Raw genomic sequence first — 25,090 nt, forward strand, 5'->3', positions numbered from 1 at the left:
TGATATATACGGTCGTACAGGTCAACTTGTGTTCCACAAATATCACGGTTTAGTTCTCGATATGAAAGATATTCAAAACCTGCCATTGTTTTAAAAATAAAATATTAATACAGTGATGATAAATATATTATATTGTTTTTATCAAATAATATACACATACTTATTTTTTTACCTTGTCCAAGGAATACATTTCCTTCTTCATCTTCATCACTGTTTTCAGCCATATCTTCATCTTGCCTAGTTTCATCTATAATATCATTTCACGGAAATTAGACGTGTTAGTTTATATAAAAACAGAATCAGAAATATACAATATATCAAAGATAGATACAGAAACCAAAATTGTTGTTCCATAGCTTAGAAGTTACTTACCCTGTACAGCAGGAAAATTATCCCTTGGCATGTAAATGGTGTTGTCATGGTCTTCTTGTTCTCTGGTGACATGGTGTTGCATTTGCACAGGAACATATTGGTCAAGCAAGTCACATGTATATCCATTTTCCTTTTGTGCAGTGATACAACATGCAGTACCACACGAAAATTGTGAAGCACTGCTATAACCCCCATTAGACAGTCTTCTTCTCTTATAATCATTTCCCATGTCCAAGTATGTTGCTGCCTGCTTATCTTTACCAACAATTGTCGACACATGACCACATCTCCTTTTTCTATACATAGAAGATTGTGTAGCAGTGCTACAACTCGCACCATCAGACGATCTTCTTATATTGTCCTCACCACTATTAATCAAGTATGTTGTCGGTATCTGCTTTTGTGAAACAGTAGTTTCAGAAGTGCAATGTGATGTCGATAAGACAGATGGATTTAACATGATCTGCCTTCCAATAACTGGGTTGACTAAACTTTCTTGAAAGATAATTTTATCAGATGGAGGCATGCTTGGATCTCCAGTTGCGGCCACTGTATTGATGTAAAAAAAAGTTGCATGGTGAGAGAAGGATTAAATATTGAACCATACATGTTTTGAAAGTTTTCTTGGACATAATTATCATTTATTAACTCGTTAAACTGTACCCAGGAAACACCGGATTACACCATTTACAATGATATTATCAACAAAGAAATAATACCAATTAAATTAAAAAAAATACCTTTTGTTTTTTTACTTGTTTGAGTTGATGAGTTTGTTCCACCATTGCTACTTCTACTGGTATGGCTAACTGCAGATTGCATACCATCGCTATATGTATCATGATTTTGCCTCCTACTCCGTTTGTACTCGCGATTTCTTTGCAGATAGACATCACGCTGTTCTGGAGTCATACGCAAGTATCTTTCCCGATTATTATAATGCTTTTTCTCAGGAGCATTTGTTGGCCCAGCACCTCTACACTCAATTGAGGAAGTATTATGATCACTATATACAGCAAATGGATTTACCGAATGCTGAGTTCTAGCAACAGAATCGCCCACAGACTGAACAAAACCTTGTGCTGAAGAGGATGCTTGAACACAACCTGTGAACACTAATTTACTAAGTTATAATAGTTCATGTGTACATACTTTCAGAAAAAAAAAGTATCATATGAGACAAACTCCATACCAGATTTATCTTCCAATGATTGTAGGCAATCAGCCACATTAGTGATATCTCTAAATGGATCATGTGCTTGTAATCCAAGCGACCTTGGTAATTGATTGTTTAAGTTTTCCTTGCCTGCCCTCATATATGAGTTCTGATCTTACACAAATTAAATCGAGTCGCTGCATGACAAAGTATACCATCAAAAAATTGTTCAATGTGAGATTCTCATAGTTTTATCTTGTATGGCAACATATAAGATCGGACTTAAAAAACCGAAAAGCTTATAGACATAAACACAAACACTTGAAGGTCGAAATTTAGGATATTTGCATTATTTGATATCCCCTTGACTGGATTGTACAAATCATCAATGTAGAAAAACAAAAGGCTTTGTGCACATAAACACAAACAGTTGGTGGTCAAAAATTATAATGCGAAACATTATTTGATTTAAGTAGGATCGGAAGACACAAATCAATAAATCAAGAAAAACTGGCTATAATACCAGAATTATTATACGATACCTGTTCCTCAACTTGGTGAAATTGAATGATATATGGCCAGTACGGCAATGCGTGGCCCAAATTCCAGTAGCACCCGTGCAGCTCTCCAACGATCCCTCCTATATCCACGGGATATTGTAGTGGGCGAGAAGACACCCAGCACACCGGATTTGTGTTCGAGAATAAACGCCTAGAGCAGCTCAATGATGACAGGAGGTTAGCGCGAATTGATGCCCCGGCTGGAGTGGCGAGGTAGAGGGAGGAGCGTAGCGCGATCCGCTGATCGGATCCAAGGATCGGATTGGTGAGGGAGAGGGAGAGGGAGAAGGAGAAGCGATTGGAAGGGTGGGGATTAAGGTGTGACGGATGTGCGATTGATGGGGTGGTTTGATTCGGTTTAGGAAACGCGGATCGACAAAGGGGATGAGCTTGGCGGTGGTATGAGCAGTCACGCGGCGGAACAGTCGAGGTAATTTTGTCGGTGGAGCTTCCAGTTGGTTCCAGACTATAGTTGCGCGCCTTGGAGTCCCTATAAAGCGCGCGTGCGGCGAATTCAACTTTTCACTCATGTCCACGTGGAAGGATCTTGTGCAGCACATGACTTGATCTGACGGCCAGCAGCTCCTGGATTTGCCAATTCACAGCCGTCGGATTGAGCACATCCAACGGCTGATAGCAAAAGTTATTCCCACACTATATAGGAGTATAGAGAAACAAAACGGCGTCGCCGGATGAATGTGTTCGGAGTTCGAGACCAGAGTAGCAGTATGGGACTATGAGCTACTCCGGCAGTAACCCAGGGCAATGGGATGAAGAACCAACATGGAATGCAGTCGTTGTTACGCAAGCATAGTGTAGAAGGAAGGCTTTTATTATTACCAACTCAGATCTCAGGGTAGCACGCATGCTATGGCAGAATGGCAGAAGATACATTCTACGGACTACGGTAGCTCAGTATAGCTGAGCATACAGGCACGCGCGCACTTATTCAGTTATTCTCCCCTGACATCTCCTCCGGTCCTCCTCCCCTCGCCTTCCTCTCGCACGATCCCGTGGTCGGAACTCCTCACGCATGCGCGGATGGTGGCGCTGGCGCCACGATGGTGTAGGCTGCAAAAATCACGTACGTACGTGGATAAGATGAGCTAGTCCGTAGCAAGAAAAACAGTAATGGAAAAGAAGCATCAGGCGCTGCATGCATGCACGAATGCTTACTCCCGCATTTGCTCCCGACGGGGAGGGCGACGCCGGCTTCGCGGGAGCAGCGGACGAGCTTCTCGGGGCTGATGATCCGCTCGTCGGCGGCGGTGAGGACGCGGCAGATGCAGGGCATGTCCACCTTCCTCACCTCGAGGCGGCAGGGCATGTCCGGGATCACGTAGGGGCTCCCCTTCTTGATGGTCCACTTGCACATGCGGATGACGCTGTCCCTCTCGTCGTAGCAGTCCTTCTCCCCGGCGGCGAGATGCGCCGCGAACCCGGCGAAGAGCGACGCGAACAGCAGGGCACGGAGGAGGCTGGCTCCGGTGGTGCTGCCCATCTTTGTTGCTTAGGTACTGTGGCGCTGCTGTGCTTGCGAGTGGTGTGCATGATGCTGGCAGTGGGCGCTCGTTTATATAGCACGCGAGAGCCCCCGATGCACTTCGGACTCTAGAGATCGACCTACCTGATTGACGGCGGCGCTTGTTGCATTGAAAATTTCGAGTGGCGACATGGGAATAAATGTTTAGGTACTTCATTGAATTTGGGTCTTTGTAGTAGGTGAGATCGACCGAGCCATATCTGGGGTTCCAAAACCACATGAACTTGACCATGGAAGCTGCATGCGTGGTTTCTTTTTTCGTGGTTTTTAATGGAGGGAAAAACATATGCCGTCACTCGAACGAAGAAAGCATAGATAGCTTTCATCGTCGATGCACGAAAACGGCTTCACGCGCAAGAACTAGCGAGGGCGCCGCATGTGTGTTCATTCATATCATGTAGGGCGGGTCGAATGAGCCGGAGGGAAGCACACAAGTCGACATACATTTACAAAGTATCCCGTAATGTTTAAACTTTAGACCAACTTTAATATTCGCTATAATGCACATGTAGTGCCCTTCATAATTTTTCGAAAATGCTAATGCATGGCGACTTAAAAGTTTTTCATGGCAATTTATAATATCACGAGGATGGTAAATTTAGTTTGCAAGAATCGCAATTACCTGACAAAAAGTGAACTGAAACGGATTCGCAATGCTTGCCAACCAAACTTGCCATCCTTGATGAATAAAACTTACCATACAAAAACATTAGATTTGCCAAGCCTACAAATATGATGTTCGCTGGATGTTTAGGTTCTAATTTTGAAGGTCTCCAATTTTCTCTTTATTTTCATTCGAACACCTGGACTAAATGTTTCACAGTATTTTATGGGCAATCATGCATGTATTTTTTAACAAGTTACATGCACAGAAAAACAAAGGATTCAACCAATATATACAACACTTCTGCTTCAGTACACCCCCTTATCTGAATCAACAACTAAGATTAAAAAATGACCCTTCAGATAGGAGGGCATGATGGTCAAGTTTAGAATTAACCGCTATATTTTTCGGGAATTAATCAGTCCATTAATCGTTATACCACTTTAATTTCTATCCAAAGCGTATGTATTCACATACTTTGTCTTTCAAGGGCATATCCTATTTGGGCCTTTCCGGTTTTGTGTTTTTTTGTTGGTTATCTACATTTTTATTTTTATTCTTTCCTTTATTTTTTGTTTTCCCCTCTTTTTCTATTTTCCTTTTCCGTTTGCTATTTTCCATTTTTTTATTTCCAAATTGGTGATTTTCTTTCATTTAAAGATTTTTTTTTCAAAATTTTGAACAAGTTTTGAAATTAAGAACACTTTTCATTTTTTAAATATTTTTGAATTTGTTTGGAACATTATTCGAAATTTAGATCATTCTTTAATTTGTGAACATTGTTTTGAATTGCTGAATATTTTATAAGTTGATTTTTTTGGAAATCATGATTATTTTTGAAATTTACGAATATTTATTGAAATCCATGAACATTTTTTTAAAACCAAGAAAGTTATTCAATGTTTTTAATATTTTTTGAAATCATGAATAATTTTTTAAATTCCCGAACAGTATTCTGAAATTCAAAACATTTAATGAATCGTGAACATTTTATGAAATCCAGGAACATTTTTAAAAATCATGGACTTTTAAATTTGGAAACTTTTTCAAATTCACAAATATTTTCAAAAGTTCAGAACTTTTTTGAAATCCCGAGCATTTTTGAATTTGGGATTCGTGAACATTTTTTGAGTTAAAAAAGCAAAAAAAGAACAAAAATAGTAATAAACGAAAAAAACTGGGGCGCTCCGCCCCGCATATGGGTCGACCCAAAGCACGTGTAGGGCGGAAGAAGGGGTGTGTGTTTGCTAGTTTCCGAGCACGTAAGTCGAGGTTAGTTCGTGGACTCTTAGACTAGGTTCGATTTCTACTCACGTGTGAGGTCATGCGTGGAGTGCATCCAGGGGCGGATCCAGATTGGAAATTACCCGGTGTCCACATAGAAGAATGCATGCCTACATGTCAAATAATTCAATGATCTACACACTAAATCAATGGATTACATTAAGCAAGTTTAAATTAGACCCGGTGCCGGTGACACCGGCTAGCTCTACATAGCTACGCCCCTGAGTGCACCTACTACGACGGTGTAGCATCACAGCCATGTCAGGTTTATGGGGACAAGTAAATCGAGGGTGTGTCTCACGATATCATTAAAGGATGTGGAGATTAGCAGCGAGTAGCCTCGCTGGAGTTGTGTGGGACATTCCGAGAGTTGTGTGGGGCATTCTAATAGAAAGGAAGATAGGCAAACTCATTCTCCTCGCATGAACTAGACGGAGGCGATCGGTGGCATTGTGGCAATGATGCGCGAGCCCCGCTAGCTCCTTCTCCAACACGACATCGGAAATGCATCTCCTCCATAGGGCTAGCTCTTCCGCAGTTCATGGAAACGCTCCTCCCCTCCCTAGTGCCATCGTGAAAGCGCGGCGCTAGCTTTTCTCCATGGCACAATGGTCGGATGCTCGATGCTCGTCTACCGAGATGAGTGGCGAGGTGCTCCTCCCCTTGCCCTCACTGCAGAGCGGCCCTGCCTTTCCTACGCAATACAACGCTCGGCCGCTCGATGCCTGTCTAGCAGGATGAGTGGCGGTAACTGTTACGAGACGCATTCTCTCCTTCTAAGGGATAGTCCTACGTATCCATGTACAAGTTTGTACATCAAACAACCTAGGACTAGATCAGGCCCAGGTTTGGATTTGGATTGGACAGGACAACACATGTAATTTTAAACACTATACAAACACTAATTAGTATGTTACGTACTCCCTCCGTCTCATAATATAAAAACGTTTTTACACTAGTGTAGTAAAAGACACATTTACCTTTTTAAACAATTTAAAGGGGGAAGGGGTACTGAAGCAAACTTCTATGTACAAATCACATGTCAATGTAGGGGCGTGTGCACCGTCCCCTTCTTCGGGGTGCGCACTGTCCCATCCTTTGGCGTGTGCCACCTCCTCTCCTCTAGTATGCGAACCTTACCCTCCTCCGGTGTGTGCACCTTTCACTCCTCCGGTGTGTGCATCGTGCTTCCATCCCATCCTACAACACATGATCTCTGCTAGTGTGAACTTCCAGAATGATGTTTCCATTGGATCCATGGTATTCAAATCCAACATGATAATTCGGTCCTCCTCGGCTATTCGAGCTTGCATCAACCGTTCCTCCTCAATTTTTAAGCCTACATGCCTTCATATCTTCCTTCTGCCTTGTGCTTTCTTACATAACATCTCACATCGCCCTCCTCTATTGTAGCTGCTCCTCCATCTCCACATTTTCTTATTCTTCTTCGCGTACTCATTTATTAACCTCATCGACTCATTGATTTTGCTTTTCATCGGCTCCACTTCTGCTTATCTCTTGAACATCTCCTTTACTCACTTCCCCCTGTCAGGCCGACCCATGGTAGACATCGGAATGGGACTTCTAGGAACCCTTTCCTCCCCATCACCTTAATCTTCCTCATAGCCATCCAATTTCAGAGAGGAATTTTTTGCGACTTGACTCCCATGTTTTGGAGGAGCCTCATCATTCCTTGATTTCTATTTCTTGTTGCCTTCCAACATATTCGAACAATTTTGGAGGCCAAACAATTTGCCCTTCGACTTGGCCATTTGTCGATACCTCTCTTGGGCTATATTACTCTACAACATAGAATGCTCAAAATGCTCAATGTGATGTAAATGTGGTAATAAAGAATAATAAGAGTGCTCACATATTGGTCAATGGTGGCACCGCTAGGAGGAGCGTGCCTCACTTGGTCCAAGCAACCCGCCCAACAGTTGCACATCTCTTGAATTGCATCCATCGATGTGTGAGATTTCAGGGTGTGTTTTGATTTATGCTCAAGGTGTTGATGGAAATGCTCCTCGATGTGCCACCAATTATTTGCACTCGTTTGATATTTCTCGATGACAACATCAAGAGTGATCTCTTGACCCCTCATAGGAGCAACATCCTATTTCGTGGTGTAGTTTGCTGTCAAATTACTTTCTTCCATGATGATTCAGAGGGTTGGAATGGATAAAATCAGTATCTTTGCCCTTTGTATCCAATTGTTTAAAGTTTTCTACTGGTGCACCATCAAGATCGAAATCATTGATTGCAACCAAATCACTCGTCATACTATTTAGTAATGATTCATCACCGACTGTCGATCCTCCCAAATGCACAGAATCATTGCTAAAACAAAAATTGCACATTTGCCACTATTCTTTCACAATCACATTGCATTTAATCAAACCAATTGGAAGATAAGCAATGAAGGAGGGTATTTCACTTCATCGGCAAATCTCTAAGTGGGTCAGACTAGGTAGGCACGGAAATTTTGTCGGCCGGTGTGACGAAGGAAGGAGGGCAACGGACACCGGGTGGTATTGTCTCCATCATGTGTTTCTTCGTTATGCGGCGTTGTGGCGCTTGTGGGCCCCGGAGTCGAGGATGCCAATGGCAGCATAGTGTCCTCCACATCTGTGTCTAAGTCGTCAACAACAAAGTGGATGAGGTGCTGACCTAGGAGGTGGCTGATGTCTACTACGCAACCTTCTTCTTGTAGACTTGTGTTGGGCCTCCAAGCGCAGAGTTTTGTAGGACAGTAGAAAATTTCCCTCAAGTGGGTGACCTAAGGTTTATCAATCCGTGGGAGGCGTAGGATGAAGATGGTCTCCCTCAAATAACCCTGCAACCAAATAACAGAGAGTCTCTTGTGTCCCCAACACACCCAATACAATGGTAAATTGTATAGGTGCACTAGTTCGGCGAAGAGATGGTGATACAAGTGTAATATGGATGGTAGATAATGGTTTTTGTAATATGAAAATATATAAAAACAGCAAGGTAACAAGTGGTAAAAGTGAGCGAAAACGGTATTGTAATGCTTCGAAACAAGGCCTAGGGTTCATAATTTCACTAGTGGAAATTCTCTCAACAATGATACCATAATTAGATCATATAACAATCCCTCAACATGCAACAAAGAGTCACTCCAAAGTCACTAATAGCAGAGAACAAACGAAGAGATTATTGTAGGGTACGAAACCACCTCAAAGTTATTATTTCTAATCGATCTATTGGGCTATTCCTATAAGTGTCACAAAAAACCCAAGAGTTCGTACTAAAATAACACCTTAAGATACAAATCAACCAAAACCCTAATATCCCCTAGATACTCCAATGTTACCACAAGTATCCACGGGTTTGATTATATGATATGCATCACACAATCTCAGATTTATCTATTCAAACCAACACAAAGAACTTCAAAGAGTGCCCCAAAGTTTCTACCGGAGATTCAAGACGAAAACATGCGCCAACCCCTATGCATAAGTTCACAAGGTTACAGAACCCGCAAGTTGATCACCAAAACATACATCAAGTAGATCACGTGAATATCCCATTGTCACCACAGATAAGCACAAGCAAGACATACATCAAGTGTTCTCAAATCCTTAAAGACTCAATCCGATAAGATAACTTCAAAGGGAAAACTCAATCCATTACAAGAAGTTAGAGGGGGAGAAACATCATAAGATCCAAATATAATAGCAAAGCTCGCGGTACATCAAGATCGTACCAAATCAAGAACACGAGAGAGAGAGAGAGATCAAACACATAGCTACTGGTACATACCCTCAGTCCCGAGGGTGAACTACTCCCTCCTCATCATGGAGAGCGCCGGAATGATGAATATGGCCACCGGTGTTGATATCCCCCTCCGGCAAGGTGCCGGAATAGGGTCCCGATTGGTTTTTGGTGGCTACAGAGGCTTGCGGCGGCGAAACTCCCGATCTAGGTTCTATTCTGGAGGTTTGGGGATATATAAGAGGTATTGGCGTCGAGAACAAGTCAGGGGGGTCCAACAGGGGCCCACAAGGTCGGAGGGCGTGCCCAAGGGGGGTGGGGGCGCCCTCCACCCTTATGGAGGCCTCAGGACTACTCTGGTGCATCTCCGGTACTCAGTGGGCTTCTTTTGGTCCAAAAACAATCGTCATAAAGTTTCATGTCAATTGGACTCCGTTTGATATTCCTTTTCCGCGAAACTCAAAAATAAGGGAAAAAACAGAAACTGGCACTGGGCTCTAGGTTAACAGGTTAGTCCCAAAAATCATATAAAATAGTATATAAATGCATATAAAACATCCAAGATAGATAATATAATAGCATGGAACAATAAAAAATTATAGATACGTTGGAGACGTATCAAGCATCCCCAAGCTTAATTTCTACTCGTCCTCGAGTAGGTAAATGATAAAAACAGAATTTTTGATGTGGAATGCTACCTAACATATTTATCAATATAATTTTCTTTATTGTGGCAAGAATATTCAGATCCATAAGATTCAAAACAAAAGTTTAATATTGACATAAAAACAATAATAGTTCAAGCATACTAACAAGATAATTATGTCTTCTCAAAATAACATAGCCAAAGAAAGTTATCCCTACAAAATCATATAGTCTGGCTATGCTCCATCTTCATCACACAAAATATTCAAATCATACACAACCCCGATGACAAGCCAAGCAATTGTTTCATACTTTTGATGTTCTCAAACCTTTTCAACTTTCGCGCAATACATGAGCGTGAGCCATGGACATAACACTACAGGTGGAATAGAATATCGTGGTTGTGGGGAAGACAAAAAGAAGGAGATAGTCTCACATCAACTAGGCATATCAACTGGCTATGGAGATTTCCATCAATAGATATCAATGTGAGTGAGTAGGGATTGCCATGCAATGGATGCACTAGAGCTATAAGTGTATGAAAGCTCAAAAAGAAAACTAAGTGGGTGTGCATCCAACTTGCTTGCTCATGAATACCTAGGGCATTTTGAGGAAGCCCATCGTTGGAATACACAAGCCAAGTTCTATAATGAAAAATTCCCACTAGTATATGAAAGTGACAACATAGGGGACTCTCTAACATGAAGATCATGGTGCTACTTTAAAGCACAAGTGTGGTAAAAGGATAGTAGCATTGCCCCTTCTATCTTTTTCTCTTGTTTTTTTGTTTTTGGGCCCTCTCTTTTTTTGCCTCTTTTTTTAATATTTTTTATTTTTCGTCTGGAGTCTCATCCCTGACTTGTGGGGGAATAATAGTCTCCATCATCCTTTCCTCACATGGGACAATGCTCTAATAATGAAGATCATCACACTTTTATTTACTTACAACTCAAGAATTACAACTCGATACTTAGAACAAAATATGACTCTATATGAATGCCTCCGGCGGTGTACCGGGATGTGCAATGAATCAAGAGTGACATGTATGAATAAATTATGAACGATGGCTTTGCCACAAATACGATGTCAACTACATTATCATGCAAATCAATATAACAATGATGGAGTGTGTCATAACAAACGGAACGGTGGAAAGTTGCATGGCAATATATCTCGAAATGGCTATGGAAATGCCATAATAGGTAGGTATGGTGGCTGTTTTGAGAAAGGTATATGGTGGGTTCATGGTACCGGCGAAAGTTGCGCGGTACTAGAGAGGCTAGCAATGGTGGAAGGGTGAGAGTGTATATAATCCATGGACTCAACATTAGTCATAAAGAACTCACATACGTATTGCAAAAATCTATTAGTCAGGTACTACGCGCATGCTCCTAGGGGGATAGATTGGTAGGAAAAGACCATCGCTCATCCCCGACCACCACTCATAAGGAAGACAATCAAAAAATATCTCATGCTCCAACTTTGTTACATAACAGTTAACCATACGTGCATGCTACGGGACTCACAAACCTTAACACAAGTATTTCGCAAATTCACAATTTCTCACTCGCATGACTCTAATATCACCATCTTCATATCTCAAAACTATCATAAGGAATCAAACTTCTCATAGTATTCAATGCACTTTATATGAAAGTTTTTATTATATCCCTCTTGGATGCCTATCATATTAGGACTAAATTCATAACCAAAAAAAATTATCATGTTGTTTAGAGACTCTCAAAATGATATAAGTGAAGCATGAGAGTTCAAATTTTTTTTCAAAATAAAACTACCGACGTGCTCTAAAAAGATATAAGTGAAGCACTAGAGCAAATGACAAACTACTCCAAAAAGATATAAGTAAAGCATAATGAGTAGTTGAATAATTATGTAACTATGTGAAGACTCTCTAACATAAATAAAATTTCAGATCTTAAGTACTTTATTCAAGTAGCAAGCAACACAAAATAAAATGACATTGCAAGGATAGCACATATCATGTGAAGAAGCAAAAACTTAGGCTCAACCAAAACTGGCCGATAGTTGTTGAAGAAGAAAGGTGGAATGCCTACCGGGGCATCCCCAAGCTTAGATGCTTGAGAATTCTTGAAATATTCACTTGGGATGCCTTGGGCATCCCCAAGATTGAGCTTTGGTGTCTCCTTACTTTCATATCGCGGTTTCCCTAAATTTTAAAAGCTTCATCCACACAAAACTCAACAAGAACTCATGAGATAAGTTAGTATAAATCCATGCAAAATCTTATCATTCTCTACTTTAGAAAATCACTAAAATTATAATTTGACATTGCATACTAAATGCCTCTGCATATTTAACACTCCTATCATCAAATAGAATCATTAAACAAGCAAACATATGTAAACAATGCAATCATAACAACAATCTGTCTAAACAGGATAGTCTGTAAAGAATGCAAGAGGAATCATACTTCTTTAACTCCATTTTTTTGAAAAATTACCAAACTATAGATAATTTGTTGTTACTCATTGTGTAAAAATTTCAAGATTTTATCATGTTCTGACTATTCACAAATATTCAAAACATAACAGCAAACTCTCTGTTTTTAAAACAGCAACATATTGACTTGCAAAATAAGCATGGTAAAGGCTATACTTGACCTTTTTATTGAACTAAAAGATGAAAAACATTACTCTAAATAACAGCAAGCAAATATAAATAAAAGAAAATTACGCTCCAAGCAAAACACATATCATGTGGTGAATAAAAGTATAGCTCCAAGTAAAGTTACCGATGAATAAAGACAAAAGAGGGGATGCCATCCGGGGCATCCCTAAACTTAGGCTCTTGGTTTTACTTGAATATTACCTTGGGGTGCCTTGGGCATCCCCAAGCTTAGGCTCTTTCCACTCCATATTCCATAGTCCATCAAAACTTTACCCAAAATTTGAAAACTTCACAACACAAAACTTAACAGAAAACTCGCAAGCTCCGTTAGTATAAGAAAATAAATCACCACTTTTGGTACTGTTGTGAACTGATTTTTTATTTATATTGGTGTAATATCTACTGTATTCCAACTTCTCCATGGTTCATACCCTCCTATACTACTCATAGATTCGTCAAAATAAGCAAACAACACATAGAAACAAGAATCTGCCAAAAACATAATAGCCTGTAGTAATATGTAACTCTCAAATACTTCTATAACTCCAAAAATCCTGAGAACTTAGGAAGTCCTAGGCAATTTGCTTATTAATCTTCTGCAAAACGAATCAGTATTTTATCACGCTTCTGCTAAAAATGAGGATTGTTTTCCTGAGCGCAACAGTTTCCGTTTTTCAGCAAGATCAACTCAACTATCACCGTAAGCCATCCCAAAGGTCTTTACTTAGCACTTTATTGAAGCAAAAGCTATAAAACATGATTAATATAGTAGCATAATCATGTGAACACACAAAAACAGTAGGGGTAAATATTGGGTTGTCTTCCAACAAGCACTTTTCTTTAATACCTTATTAGCTAGGCATGATGATTTTCAATGATGCTCACATAAAAGATAAGAATTGAAGCATAATTGGAGCATCATGAATCATATGACTAGCACATTTAAGTCTAACTCACTTCCTATGCATAGGGATTTTGTGAGCAAACAATTTATGGGAACAAGAATCAACTTGCATAGGAAGGTAAAACAAGCATAACTTCAAGATTTTCAACACATAGAGAGGAAACTTGATATTATTGCAACTCCTACAAGCATATATTCCTCCCTCATAATAATTTTCAGTGGCATCATGAATGAATTCAACAATATATCTATCACATAAGGCATTACTTTCATGATCCAGAAGCATACAAAAATTATTACTCTCCACATAAGCAAATCTATTCTCATCAATAGTAGTGGGAGAAAACTCAACGAAATAACTATCATGTGAGGCATAATCCAATTGAAAATTAAAATCATAATGACAAGCTTCATGGTTATCATTATTCTTTATAGCATACATGTCATCACAATAATCACCATAGATAGCAACTTTGTTCTCATAATCAATTGGAACCTCTTCCGAAATAGTGGAATTATCACTAAATAAAGTCATGACCTCTCCAAATCCACTTCCATAAATATCATAAGATTCAACACTCTCCAAAATAGTGGGATAATTACTTCCTAAAGTTGACACTCTTCCAAACCCACTTTCATCAATATAATTATCATAAATAGGAGGCATGCTTTCATCATAATAAATATTCTCATCAAAACTTGGGGGACTAAATATATCATATTCATCAAACATAGCATCCCCAAGCTTGTGGCTTTGCATATCATTAGCATCATGGATATTCAAAGAATTCATACTAACAGCATTGCAATCATGCTCATCAGTCAAAGATTTAGTGCCAAACATTTTAATGCATTCTTCTTCTAATACTTTGGCATAATTATCGGAATCCTTATTTTCACGAAAGACATTAGAAAGATGAAGCATATGATGCAACCTCAATTCCATTTTTTTGTAGTTTTATTTTATAGACTAAACTAGTGATAAAACAATAAACTAAAAGATTTGATTGCAAGATCTAAACATATACCTTCATGCACTAACTTCCCCGGCACCGGCGCCAGAAAAGAGCTTAGTTGACGGGGTGTTAGTGCCACTTACCTAGCCTCCCCGGCAACGGCGCCAGAAAAGAGCTTAGCTGACGGAGTGTTAGTGCCGCTTACCTAGCCTCCCCGGCAACGGCGCTAGAAAAGAGCTTGATGTCTACTATGCAACCTTCTTCTTGTAGACTCGTGTTGGGCCTCCAAGCGCAGAGTTTTGTAGGACAGTAGAAAATTTCCCTCAAGTGGATGACCTAAGGTTTTATCAATCCGTGGGAGGTGTAGGATGAAGATGGTCTCCCTCAAACAACCATGCAACCAAATAACAGAGAGTCTCTTGTGTCCCCAACACACCCAATACAATGATAAATTGTATATATAGGTGCACTAGTTTGGCGAAGAGATGGTGATACAAGTGTAATATGGATGGTAGATAATGGTTTTTGTAATCTGAAAATATATAAGAACAACAAGGTAATAAGTGGTAAAAGTGAGCGAAACGGTATTGAAATGCTTCGAAACAAGGCCTAGGTTTCATACTTTCACTAGTGCAAGTTCTCTCAACAATGATAACATAATTAGATCATATAACAATCCATCAACATGCAACAAAGAGTCACTCCAAAGTCACTAATAGTGGAGAACAAACGAAGAGATTATTGTAGGGTATGACACCACCTCAAAGTTATTCTTTCTGATCGATCTATTGGGCTATTCCTATAAGTGTCACAAACAGCCGTAGAGTTCGTACTAAAATAACACCTTAAGATACAAATCAATCAAAACCCTAATGTCACCTAGATACTCCAATGTCACCACAAGTATCCGCGGGTTTGATTATACGATATGCATCACACGATCTCATATTCATCTATTCAAACCAACACAAAGAACTTCAAAGAGTGCCCCAAAGTTTCTACCGGAGAGTCAAGACGAAAACATGTGCCAAACCCTATGCATAAGTTCACAAGGTCACAGAACCCGCAAGTTGATCACCAAAACATACATCAAGTAGATCACGTGAATATCCCATTATCACCACAGATAAGCACATGCAAGACATACATCAAGTGTTCTCAAATCCTTAAAAACTCAATCCGATAAGATAACTTCAAAGGAAAAACTCAAATCCATTACAAGAAGGTAGAGGGGGAGAAACATCATAAGATCCAACTATAATAGCAAAGCTCGCGGTACATCAAGATTGTGCCAAATCAAGAGCACGAGAGAGAGAGAGAGAGATCAAACACATAGCTACTGGTACATACCCTCAGTCCCGAGGGTGAACTACTCCCTCCTCATCAAGGAGAGCGTCGGGATGATGAAGATGGCCACCGGTGATGATTTCCCCCTCCGGCAGGGTGCCGGAATAGGGTCCCGTTTGGTTTTTAGCAGCTAAAGAGGTTTGCGGCGGCGGAACTCCCGATCTAGGTTATGTTCTGGAGGTTTGGGGATATATATATATAAGAGGTGTTGGCGTCGAGAACAAGTCAGGGGGTCCACGAGGGGCCCATAAGGTCGGAGGGCGCGCCCTAGGGGGGTGGGGGCACCCTCCACCCTTGTGGAGGCCTTGGGACTCCTCTGGTGCATCACCGGTACTCCGTGGTCTTTTTTTGGTCGAAAAAACAATCGTCCTAAAGTTTCAGATCAATTGGACTCCGTTTGATATTCCTTTTCTAGAAACTCAAAAACAAGGAAAACCAGAAACTGGCGCTGGATTCTAGGTTAATAGGTTAGTCTCAAAAATCATATAAAATATCATATAAATGCATATAAAAACATCCAAGATAGATAATATAATAGCAACAAATAAAAAATTAGAGATACGTTGGAGACGTATCAGTGGCAGGTTGATATAGGGGCCAACAAAGGGGCAGGAGGCGCAACACGTCTAGTAGTCAGGAGATCCGCCTCGAGCCGAGGGAATAGGACACATGTCGATGCGGAGTCCATGTCATCGTTGGAGGGGAGATTGGTTGCCGCAGTCGGCTTATCAATACGGGCATACTGGCTATGTGGCAGCGACACCGGCTCCCCCTTGACGCGGTGGAGCGGCAATGAGGGCCACACTGAAACACGGTCCTTGAGCGACCGCTCAAGGAGGAGCTACATGTGCGCCTAGTACTCCTTGTCGGTTGTCGCGGCCTCTGCGAGGAGGCGCGCGTGCTGCGGCTTCTACTCCTCCTCGTTGTTGGAGTAAAGGATGGTCTCTCTGCCTTCCTGAAGGAGCAGGGCGCCTTGGACTTGGAGGATGATGACCCCAAAGAGCGACGACGGCGGTGCCTCGATATGGATCCGGAAGAAGATCCGCATGGAGAACCAAGACATCGACATCGTCGTGTAAAAGACAATAAGGTCGATAGCAGTGAGCGAATATGAACAGAGCGGCGGTGAGCAGAGAGGAAAGGATATGTGATATGTACGGCGTCAGATCCATGCATAAGTAGTCGCGGCAAGGCGAACGGGCGAGCAGCTGGCTTCAATACATCACACCCGTTCGGAGTAGGCTTCTCGGCCACCGTGCCAGCATTGAACCATACAACATGGCCTGCTGGAGCGTTTTACCGGCATGAATTAATGTGCGGCAATTGTTTCACATGGAAGAGGGTTTAGAGTTTGGCGTGGCGGGCATGCCAAAAACATAGAAGAGGATTTTAGCGGCAATTATTTCACATGGAAGATGGTTTTAGAGTTTGGCGTGACGGGCATGACGGAAACGTAGAAGAGGATTTTAGAGTTTGGCGTGGCAGGTGTGACGGCTAGGCACGTACGTGATGGAAACATGGAAAAGGGTTTAGAGTTTGACGTACGTGACGGAAACAGATTTTAGAGTTTGGCGGACAACCTTCCCTAATTTATTGGACCTTTCCTAATTTTTTGCATTTGATTTGTGAGAAAACGCCGTCGTCTCCCTTAATTTGCTAATTTGTCGGGCCTTTCCTAATTTGTGTGTTTGATTTGCGGGAAAAGGGACACAAGAATTGAAATAATAAGGTCCTAATTTGTGTGTTTGATTTGCGGGAAAAGAGACACAAGCATTGAAATAATAAGGTTTTAGACACAAGAATTGGAATAAGGTTTTAGAGTTTGGCCGGCAACCTTCCCTAATTTTGTGTGTTTGATTTGTGGCAAAACGCCGTTGTCTGTCGTAATTTGTCAGGCCTTTTCTAATTTGTGCGTCTGATTTGCGGGAAAAGGGAAGGTTTTAGACACAAGAATTGAAATAAGGTTTTAGAGTTCGGTGACGACCGTCCAGACGTCTTGCGGCCGATTTGCGGGAAATGTCGGCCGATTTGTGGGAAAACAAATAGATTTGCGGGAAAACAAACACAAAAGCTGTAAACATCCCCTGATTTGCATTCGATTTGCAGAAAAACCGAACACAAGAACATGTTCACAGACAATTAAAATCCGCATCGAATGGCGAACTACATCTGAACTCCTCGGTCTGGATGGCAAACTACGTCCTAACATTTGTGGGTGTTTTGAGGGACGTGTGTGGTCCGGACGTTTACTAGTGTTTTGAGGGTCCGTTAGAGATGCCCTAAGAAAGAGCAACCGTCAACATACGAAATCGAACTTCATACAACAACACTCACACTAGAACATCGAAGGCACCATTTACAGCATGATACATTCTATTCCGCTACATGGGCGTGCATGCACACAGCATACACTTGTGTACCAACTACGTACGACTGACGGGCAGGTTACAGACTACAAGGTAGACCCTGCTCCCCTCGCCATCTCTAGATGTACTTCTCCGCCGCCGGGTGCCAGCCGCTGGCCGGGTACGCGGGGTCGGGGGCCACGGGGGTGCCAACGGGGCCGTGGTGGCCGCGCGTCCCAGCCGTGCCGTGGCGTCTCGCGGCCGCGTCGGCGCGGTGCTCGGCCTTCTCCTGGTGCATCTGCGCGTCGGCCTGGCCCTTGCGCGCGCGCTCCTCCTCCTTGGCCATCTCCTTTTCGCCGTGCGTGGTCGCCGCGGCCTTGCCCGCCTTGCCCTGCACCTCGGCCGATCCCTCCTTCGCCTTCTCCTTGGCCGAGCTCACCATGTCCTTGGCCTTCACCTTCGCCGCCTGCATCGTGTAGTGTGTCGGTCCTCCAATGGCTGCCTCGTGCGTCGGGTGCGGATGACTGGTCGTGTGGATATAGTTCTTCCGTGGATGTCTTGCTTCTGTACGTGAGCTCTTGGGTATGGTGGATTTGTAGGCGCTGATTGCTCGGAACGGCGGCGGCGGTGGAGTTTGGTTTCTTGCCGGACGCGAGCGGCGTCCTCTCGCCTGGCAGCACGTCAGCTACGGGGTGGCTGGTGGCGCGCATGCGGCGATGCCAGAGCAGCGGGAGCTGCACGTCGCGGCTTGAGGTGGCAAACTGGCAGCCCGCGAACGTTGGGCCTGTGCGGTCGCGTAGGCCGCCTCGCACCGCCTCGCACCGCCGATCTGCCATGTGGTGGATGATGGAATTTACTCTAAAACTAAATAAATATCCTTCCCGCTTCTGTAAGATTTCAGATCCTGATGGTTTGGTTTGTAATTATTTCTCTGGAAATAGGGGGTGTCACATTGATTTCGGACGATCTCTGTTTCGCAGTGATGGTTCAGAACTATGCGAACCTGCTTGGTGATCTGGAAGATGTTCAGTTTAATGAAACTACTGACAGAGCTATCAGGTTACTGGATAAGAAGGGATATTAAGAAAAATTCCACAAAGAGGCAACATCTGTCTTTGTTCTTCAGCTTCCTTGCGTGCGACTTGTGTTGTTTTTCTTTTGATCGAGCTTACTGTCCTAATTGGGATTACTAGTATGGGGCGAGCCAGGTTTATGAAAAAACTTTGTTTTTTCTTTGGATTCCTAAAACCCAGATAATGGAAGTTATCATTTCTCTAAACATGTTCGAGAAACTTGAAGGCATGATTTTTCGAAATGTAAGAACCATACAGTTTAGAAATGAATCAAATTCATGCACTAGTAAACTAAAAAAAAATCACGCATCATCTTATAAATTGAGTAACCAAGGCAAAAATATATGAGTTTATGACCACACATGTTTCTCCTCTACACTTCTGTTAGGATCACACAAATACAAATTATACTAGCATAACCAAAAGGCCAAAAGGTAAACCTTGAAGGATCATCCTGAGCACAAGAAATGTGCGAGGCCAGATCATCGAACAAACACCACACAAAAAATGGTAATTTACTCTCATATCATACACTTTAGGCATGATCCTGAACTTAATATCCAAGTATAGTACGGAGCGACCAATCTACAAGAACACAAACTCAGCATTCTCCCCCAACGTGTTTATCTAGACAGTATCATCATCCTCAACAGTGTGATTTGACATCCTCAAGTTAGCATACATCTCTTGCAAACAAATGACGTCCACCAACAACCAGTTGTCCCCATTGCACAGCCAGATGCAAAGTCAAAAATTCCTGGAACTCTGGAATCGTCATCATCAGGTGATAACTAGGTGTTCATCTCGCCATACTCCACCCCATGTAGGGGTGGAATTGTTGAGAAACTTGAGAACCCAAAATTTAAGACAAGAATGTCATTCCCGAAGCTCGTATGTATGTTTTATTGGGGACAAGCAGAGGTCCTGGAAAACATGGCCGATAGCAATAAGGGAAGCGTGTCTTAGCCGAAGTATGCAAGAACCAGACACCGTCTTTAAACATATAAAAGTGTGCCACAATTTTTCCTCCTCCTGGTCCTGGAAGAACCAGAAGTAGGCCACTTTGTTTGAAGAAGATGCATCTGGTATTGCCCTCCGGTAGGTCACGAGGGGGTTGTGGGACGATGGGCACTGCTCTCTCGAGGCACAACGGGGATGGTCCAGCCCGAAACGTGGATTTGGAATTGCCCCTGATGAGGATGCGACCGTTGTGGCAACCCCCGATCCATACATTATGATAGCCATCAAAGTTGTAGCTTGTCGCACGACGGGCGACAACGGCGAGCTTGGGGGGCTGAGGCGGCATTAGGGTGAAGAGTTAGGGTGCTGTGAGGTAGAAGCAGAGTGGGCGAGGAGGGTGCGGCTCACGAAATTGGCGGAGGAAGGCTGGGTTGGAGGCGTGGAGGAACCAACGCTACGAGGATGGCACCGATGAGTGCAGTGGGGAAGCCAAGGCAGACGATGATCTCAATGAGGAGGTTGTTGTCGTCGAGCACCTTGGGCACCGGGTCGGCACATGGCAGCTTCTTCGCATTCACACGTACCTTTGATGAAATGCGATCGGCCCTAATACAATAGCAGCAATAACAACGCTATTCAAAAATTGGTCAATTCAACAATTTATCGCTATCGGGGGGGGGGGGGGGGGGGTGATCGATAAGATTATGCCATATCATTATCATTTATCATTTGGTTTGATTTATCGCTCTGGCAAGCGATTTATCAAGAATCTACTGATAAACCAGGCCTATTCCTAGAACATGCTTATTTCTTTTTTGTGGACCTTGCTAGTTCTACTTTGCTTGTAATTGTACAAGGATTTAGAGGCAAGGAATCCAACATAACACTTGTGTCCAATATTAATTTTGTGTTGAATATAGCATATTTCAGTGATGTGAACTTGAGATTTGAACAAAAATGGCTGATTAATAGCCGACGATAAAATCAATCAATCAATCAATTTTTAATTAATCTCTAAGCCGACCGAGACATTAACGACAAGCAATATCCTTAACATTCAACATTCAGTAGCAGCTGGGACTGACAAATGCAACAATCCAGCTAAACATTGAAAAACTGCGCAAAACAATAAGAAATTAGATATCACCCTACGTATCGTTCCCGTCTCAGCATGTCCATGGTATGTCTGCCTCCCTGTCATGTTATGTCTATCTCCCTGTCTCAGCAAGTACTCCCTTCGTTTTTAAATGTCCCTTTAGTGATTTTAAATGGATTATCACATACGAATGTATATAAACCTATTTTAGAATGTAGATTCATTCATTTTGTTTTGTATATAGTAATTTATTGAAATCTCTAGAAAACAAATATTTAAAAAAAGCATGTACAGACCACCGTGGTATGTCTGCCTCCCTGTCATGGTATGTCTACCTCCCTGTCTCAGCAAGTACTCCTAAAACTCAGTCGAGGCACAAGGGAGTAGTATTTTCCGCAAGAGAAGGAAATAATTACCTTACGGCGACTTTGATAGTTTGGGCTTGCTAAAACTCAGTCGACTAAGATTTAGTAAGTCCTAATCGACCTTGCAGCATTGTTGGTCGTATCACGTCATCTCACCGGTTGGTTGTATCGCGTCGTCTCATCGGTTTGACGCATCCTCCATTAACGGTTGTAGCATTTTAGTCATTAACGATTGTAGCATTTCAGTTAGAACGGTTGTAGCATATGTTATCGTTGCTTGCATCACCGTAGCACCACAACTACGACTGACTCAGTTCAATAGTTTTATGTTCCAAGCTCCAATTGGATGGTCTTGATCTGTCCTCTCGCTCTGAACGCCAAGCTCCAACTGGATGGTCTTGATCTGTCCTCTCGCTCCGAACGATCTCCTCCTCTCTCTCTCTCTCTCTCTACTATCTTCATGTAGTTGGGGGAACACTCCACTATCTGCATGTAAATATTTGGGGGAAATCAAGCTAGGGTTTCCGGCGAAGTAAATTAGTAGGGGATCGAGATCAACCTAGGGTTTCCCGCAAGAAACTAAGAGAAGAGAAGTAGATTAGTAGGGGACCGAGAAGAGGAAGGAGATGGGGTCGCCGACCTCGAACCGCCGGTGACTGGGTTGAGATCGCCTCTTTTTCGCTCGGCTCCGGTGGCCGTTGTGCTGAGAGTGGAGACTGAATGAGCTGAGCGACTCTTTGGCTAGAGCGCCGGCATTCATACGCACCACTGCTTTGCTATCCAGCTCCACATCAAGTTTGTTCACGTCCATTTCTGAGCATCTGATTCTCACGCACGCCAAGCGAATAAGCAAGTACTCATGTCACAAATTACGAATCAAATTTTGTGATGAAAACAGGCAAGAGCACTGGACTCACAAATTACTAGTACATCAAAGGTGCATTTTACAACTGACCGATACATTTTATTCGGGCACACGCATGTGCGCACAGCATACACGCGCGCGCCAACTACGACACACGGGCAGGATCACTAGCCACACACAAAAAACACTAGCTGCCAGCTCCTGATCCCCCGATCATCTGGCGTCTAGACGTACTTGTCCGTGGTCGGGTACGCGCCGGTGCCCGTGTACGCAGGGTCGGCGGCGGCGCCCGCAGGGCGGTGGTGGCCATGCGGCCCGGTGAGGGGCACGTGCGTGGCACCGTGGCGCCCCGCGGCGGCCTCGGCGCGGTGCTCGGCCTTCTCCTGGTGCATCTCGGCCTTGGCCTGGGCCTCGTTGGCGCGCGTCTCCTCCTTGGCCATCTCCTTCTCGCCGTGCGTGGTCGCCGTGGCCTTGCCCGTCTTGCCCTGCGCCTTGGCCGTGCCCTCCTTCGCCTTCTCCTTGGCCGAGCTCACCGCGTCCTTCACCTTCACCTTGGCCGTCTGCATCCTCGCCGCTCTTCCTCGGGAAAAAAGCTTCTTCCGCTTGCTGTGTGTATGTGTTCTTTGTGTGGGTGCTTGGGTGTCTGGGAATGTTGGATGTCGTGGCGGTCGTGTGGTGTATTTGTAGGCGGAGGATGGGTTGGGTTGGGATGGCGGCGCTGGCGTTTTGGGTTCCGTCGGGAGCGAGACGTGGGGTGCTAGGTGGCGCGCATGCGGTGGTTCCAGAGCAAGCCGGAGTTTACACGTAGCAGCGTGAGGTGGCGCCCAAGGTTGGGGCAGGCGGGCGCGTGTGCTGTGTGGCGCTCTTCGAAGGAGCCGCGTGCCCCTGGGGTGGATGACGGCGGCGTGCTCGTGCTGCGGATCACTCCGGTGCACGTGATGAACGGCATCTGGATCAACATCAAGTGAGTGTAGCTGTGCAGGTCCTGTTCCAGTGCGTGTTTGCTTTTTTTAGGGTGAAAAACAATTTATTTTTTTCATATCATTTCATTGATAGAAGTTAGAATGAATACAAGAGATGATACAATCGCATGACATGAACGCAATAGGCGTGAACATGGTGCCAGAAATAAAGAGACATGAGACATGAGATGCTCGACCCAAATAAAGATAACACAACTAAACTCGTCTACCAGAGAAGCAGTCCCACCGACAACTTGACGACCAACATTTCTAAATCCAACATCGAGGACACCACGAGCAAACAAGACAACGCCTTCACGAAGGAGAACGACATCAAGACGTCGTCGTCGTCCGATCCGGGAACCCGGACCTAGGGTTTCCCCTGATGCTCGAAGAGGGGCACAGTTAACGACCATGACAGCGCCTCCAAGAAGGGAACGAGACCCGCAGGTGTCGCCGCTGCCAGCATAGGATGCAGGGATTTCTCCCTGGCCAAAATCCGAGCAATTCCAAACCATCGGAGCACGAACCGGAGAAGTGGAAGTTTAGCATAGGCCGGAGCTACGACTGCAGGAAGGGGAGCCATGCCCGATGCCGAAGGAGGCACCGGGCGCCGCCGGACGCGCGGGCCTCAGAGGAGGGCAAAGTTGTGTGGCTGAGCGGAATGAAGGCGAAGGGGATGCGACGGTGGCCAGAGACCCGGGTGAGCCATCATCCGGAAGGGAGCGCAGATCCAGGCCACCGGAACCGGAGCAGCAGGGACACCGTCTTGCTCAAAGAGCTAGAAGAGGACGCAGCTCTCAAAGCATGAAGGAATCGACGATGCGCCGGGATGGACGGCCAACCAAGGGCGCCAGCAGGGTGATGGTGGTGCGGAGATGCCAGGGAGTCAACAAACCGAATAGGTCGGAAAGAGCGCAACTTCCAAGGCTTGTTGGATCCAAAGCCGCGCCGACCAACCACGAACACAGGAGGGGCGCAAGTCCATGGTCGTCGGGCCGAAGCCGCCCCTGCCGGGGGTGGGTGGGTGGTGAAGAGGACACACGGGAACTTCCCGACGCGCTACAGGGAGCAGACGCCGCCGGGCACAACCAAGCACCTCCATGGCCGCCTCCCGAAGAAGTCGAACCGAAGCCTAACCAGGGGATGGGGAGGGTCGGGGGAGCGGGGGTGGGGAGCCGCAGCGAGTTGAGCGCGCCCGGCCATCACGAAGGATGGACGGGGAGCACCGTGACCGGTCGGGGTGGCCCCAGATCCCATCTGGGGTGGACCGCAGCAGAGGAACCGCAGCCGGGGGAGGTGACCCAAGCAGTCAGCGCACCGAGGGAGGCCTCCCCTGCCGCCGGTAGAGGCCGCCGGCGCCGCCAGGGTCCGGATCTATGGGAGGGGGCGGAGTGGAGGAGGGGAGGGCAGGAGGCGAGGGGAAGAGAAACAACCCCGCCGCCGCCACCCCAGGGCCCGACGCGGCTTCACCGGCCGTCCCTTCGGCGACGGCGATGAGGGGTTGGAGGGAGGTGGGGACGGGCCGCCGGCGAGCAGGGTTCCCCCCGAGTCGCCCGGCTCGGGCGACGCGAGGGTCGGGAAAAGGAGAGGGACGCGAGGGTCTGTCAATATTCTGTTTAGTTTGGGTTTTGAAGTGGGATACAAGGAGGGTCATGGAGATTCC

General features: G+C 44.4%; 3 protein-coding genes across 3 annotated transcripts; all 3 read right to left on the reverse strand.

Moving 5' to 3' along the window:
- Positions 1 to 2,904: 2,904 nt before the first annotated feature.
- LOC125534024 lies at positions 2,905 to 3,629 on the reverse strand. The gene is made up of 2 exons (XM_048697332.1): positions 3,265 to 3,629; positions 2,905 to 3,159 (listed from the first exon to the last, which is right to left on the reverse strand). The coding sequence occupies exons 1-2, from the start codon at positions 3,587 to 3,589 to the stop codon at positions 3,116 to 3,118; spliced, it is 369 nt and encodes a 122-aa protein (XP_048553289.1). The 5' UTR covers positions 3,590 to 3,629; the 3' UTR covers positions 2,905 to 3,115.
- A 14,444-nt stretch (positions 3,630 to 18,073) lies between these two features.
- Positions 18,074 to 18,665, reverse strand: LOC125534025 (late embryogenesis abundant protein 18-like). The gene has a single exon (XM_048697333.1). It carries the CDS (start codon positions 18,573 to 18,575, stop codon positions 18,243 to 18,245), a length of 333 nt encoding a protein of 110 aa, XP_048553290.1. The 5' UTR covers positions 18,576 to 18,665; the 3' UTR covers positions 18,074 to 18,242.
- Positions 18,666 to 22,505: 3,840 nt separating this feature from the next.
- On the reverse strand, positions 22,506 to 23,131 carry LOC125534026 (late embryogenesis abundant protein 18-like). The gene has a single exon (XM_048697334.1). The coding sequence runs from the start codon at positions 23,026 to 23,028 to the stop codon at positions 22,687 to 22,689; it is 342 nt and encodes a 113-aa protein (XP_048553291.1). The 5' UTR covers positions 23,029 to 23,131; the 3' UTR covers positions 22,506 to 22,686.
- Between the last annotated feature and the right edge of the window lie 1,959 nt (positions 23,132 to 25,090).

Source organism: Triticum urartu, chromosome 2 (assembly GCF_003073215.2).
Source record: "Triticum urartu cultivar G1812 chromosome 2, Tu2.1, whole genome shotgun sequence".
NCBI classification, from domain to species: domain Eukaryota; kingdom Viridiplantae; phylum Streptophyta; class Magnoliopsida; order Poales; family Poaceae; genus Triticum; species Triticum urartu.

Excerpts from the sequence above, each read along its gene's own strand:
- LOC125534025 (XM_048697333.1), bottom strand. The coding sequence starts at position 18,575 with ATGCAGGCGGCGAAGGTGAAGGCCAAGGACATGGTGAGCTCGGCCAAG.
- LOC125534026 (XM_048697334.1), bottom strand. The coding sequence starts at position 23,028 with ATGCAGACGGCCAAGGTGAAGGTGAAGGACGCGGTGAGCTCGGCCAAG.
- LOC125534024 (XM_048697332.1), bottom strand. The coding sequence starts at position 3,589 with ATGGGCAGCACCACCGGAGCCAGCCTCCTCCGTGCCCTGCTGTTCGCG. Across the intron at positions 3,160-3,264 it reads CGTCGGGAGCAAATGCGGGA|CCTACACCATCGTGGCGCCA; the intron begins GTAAGCATTCGT and ends TGATTTTTGCAG.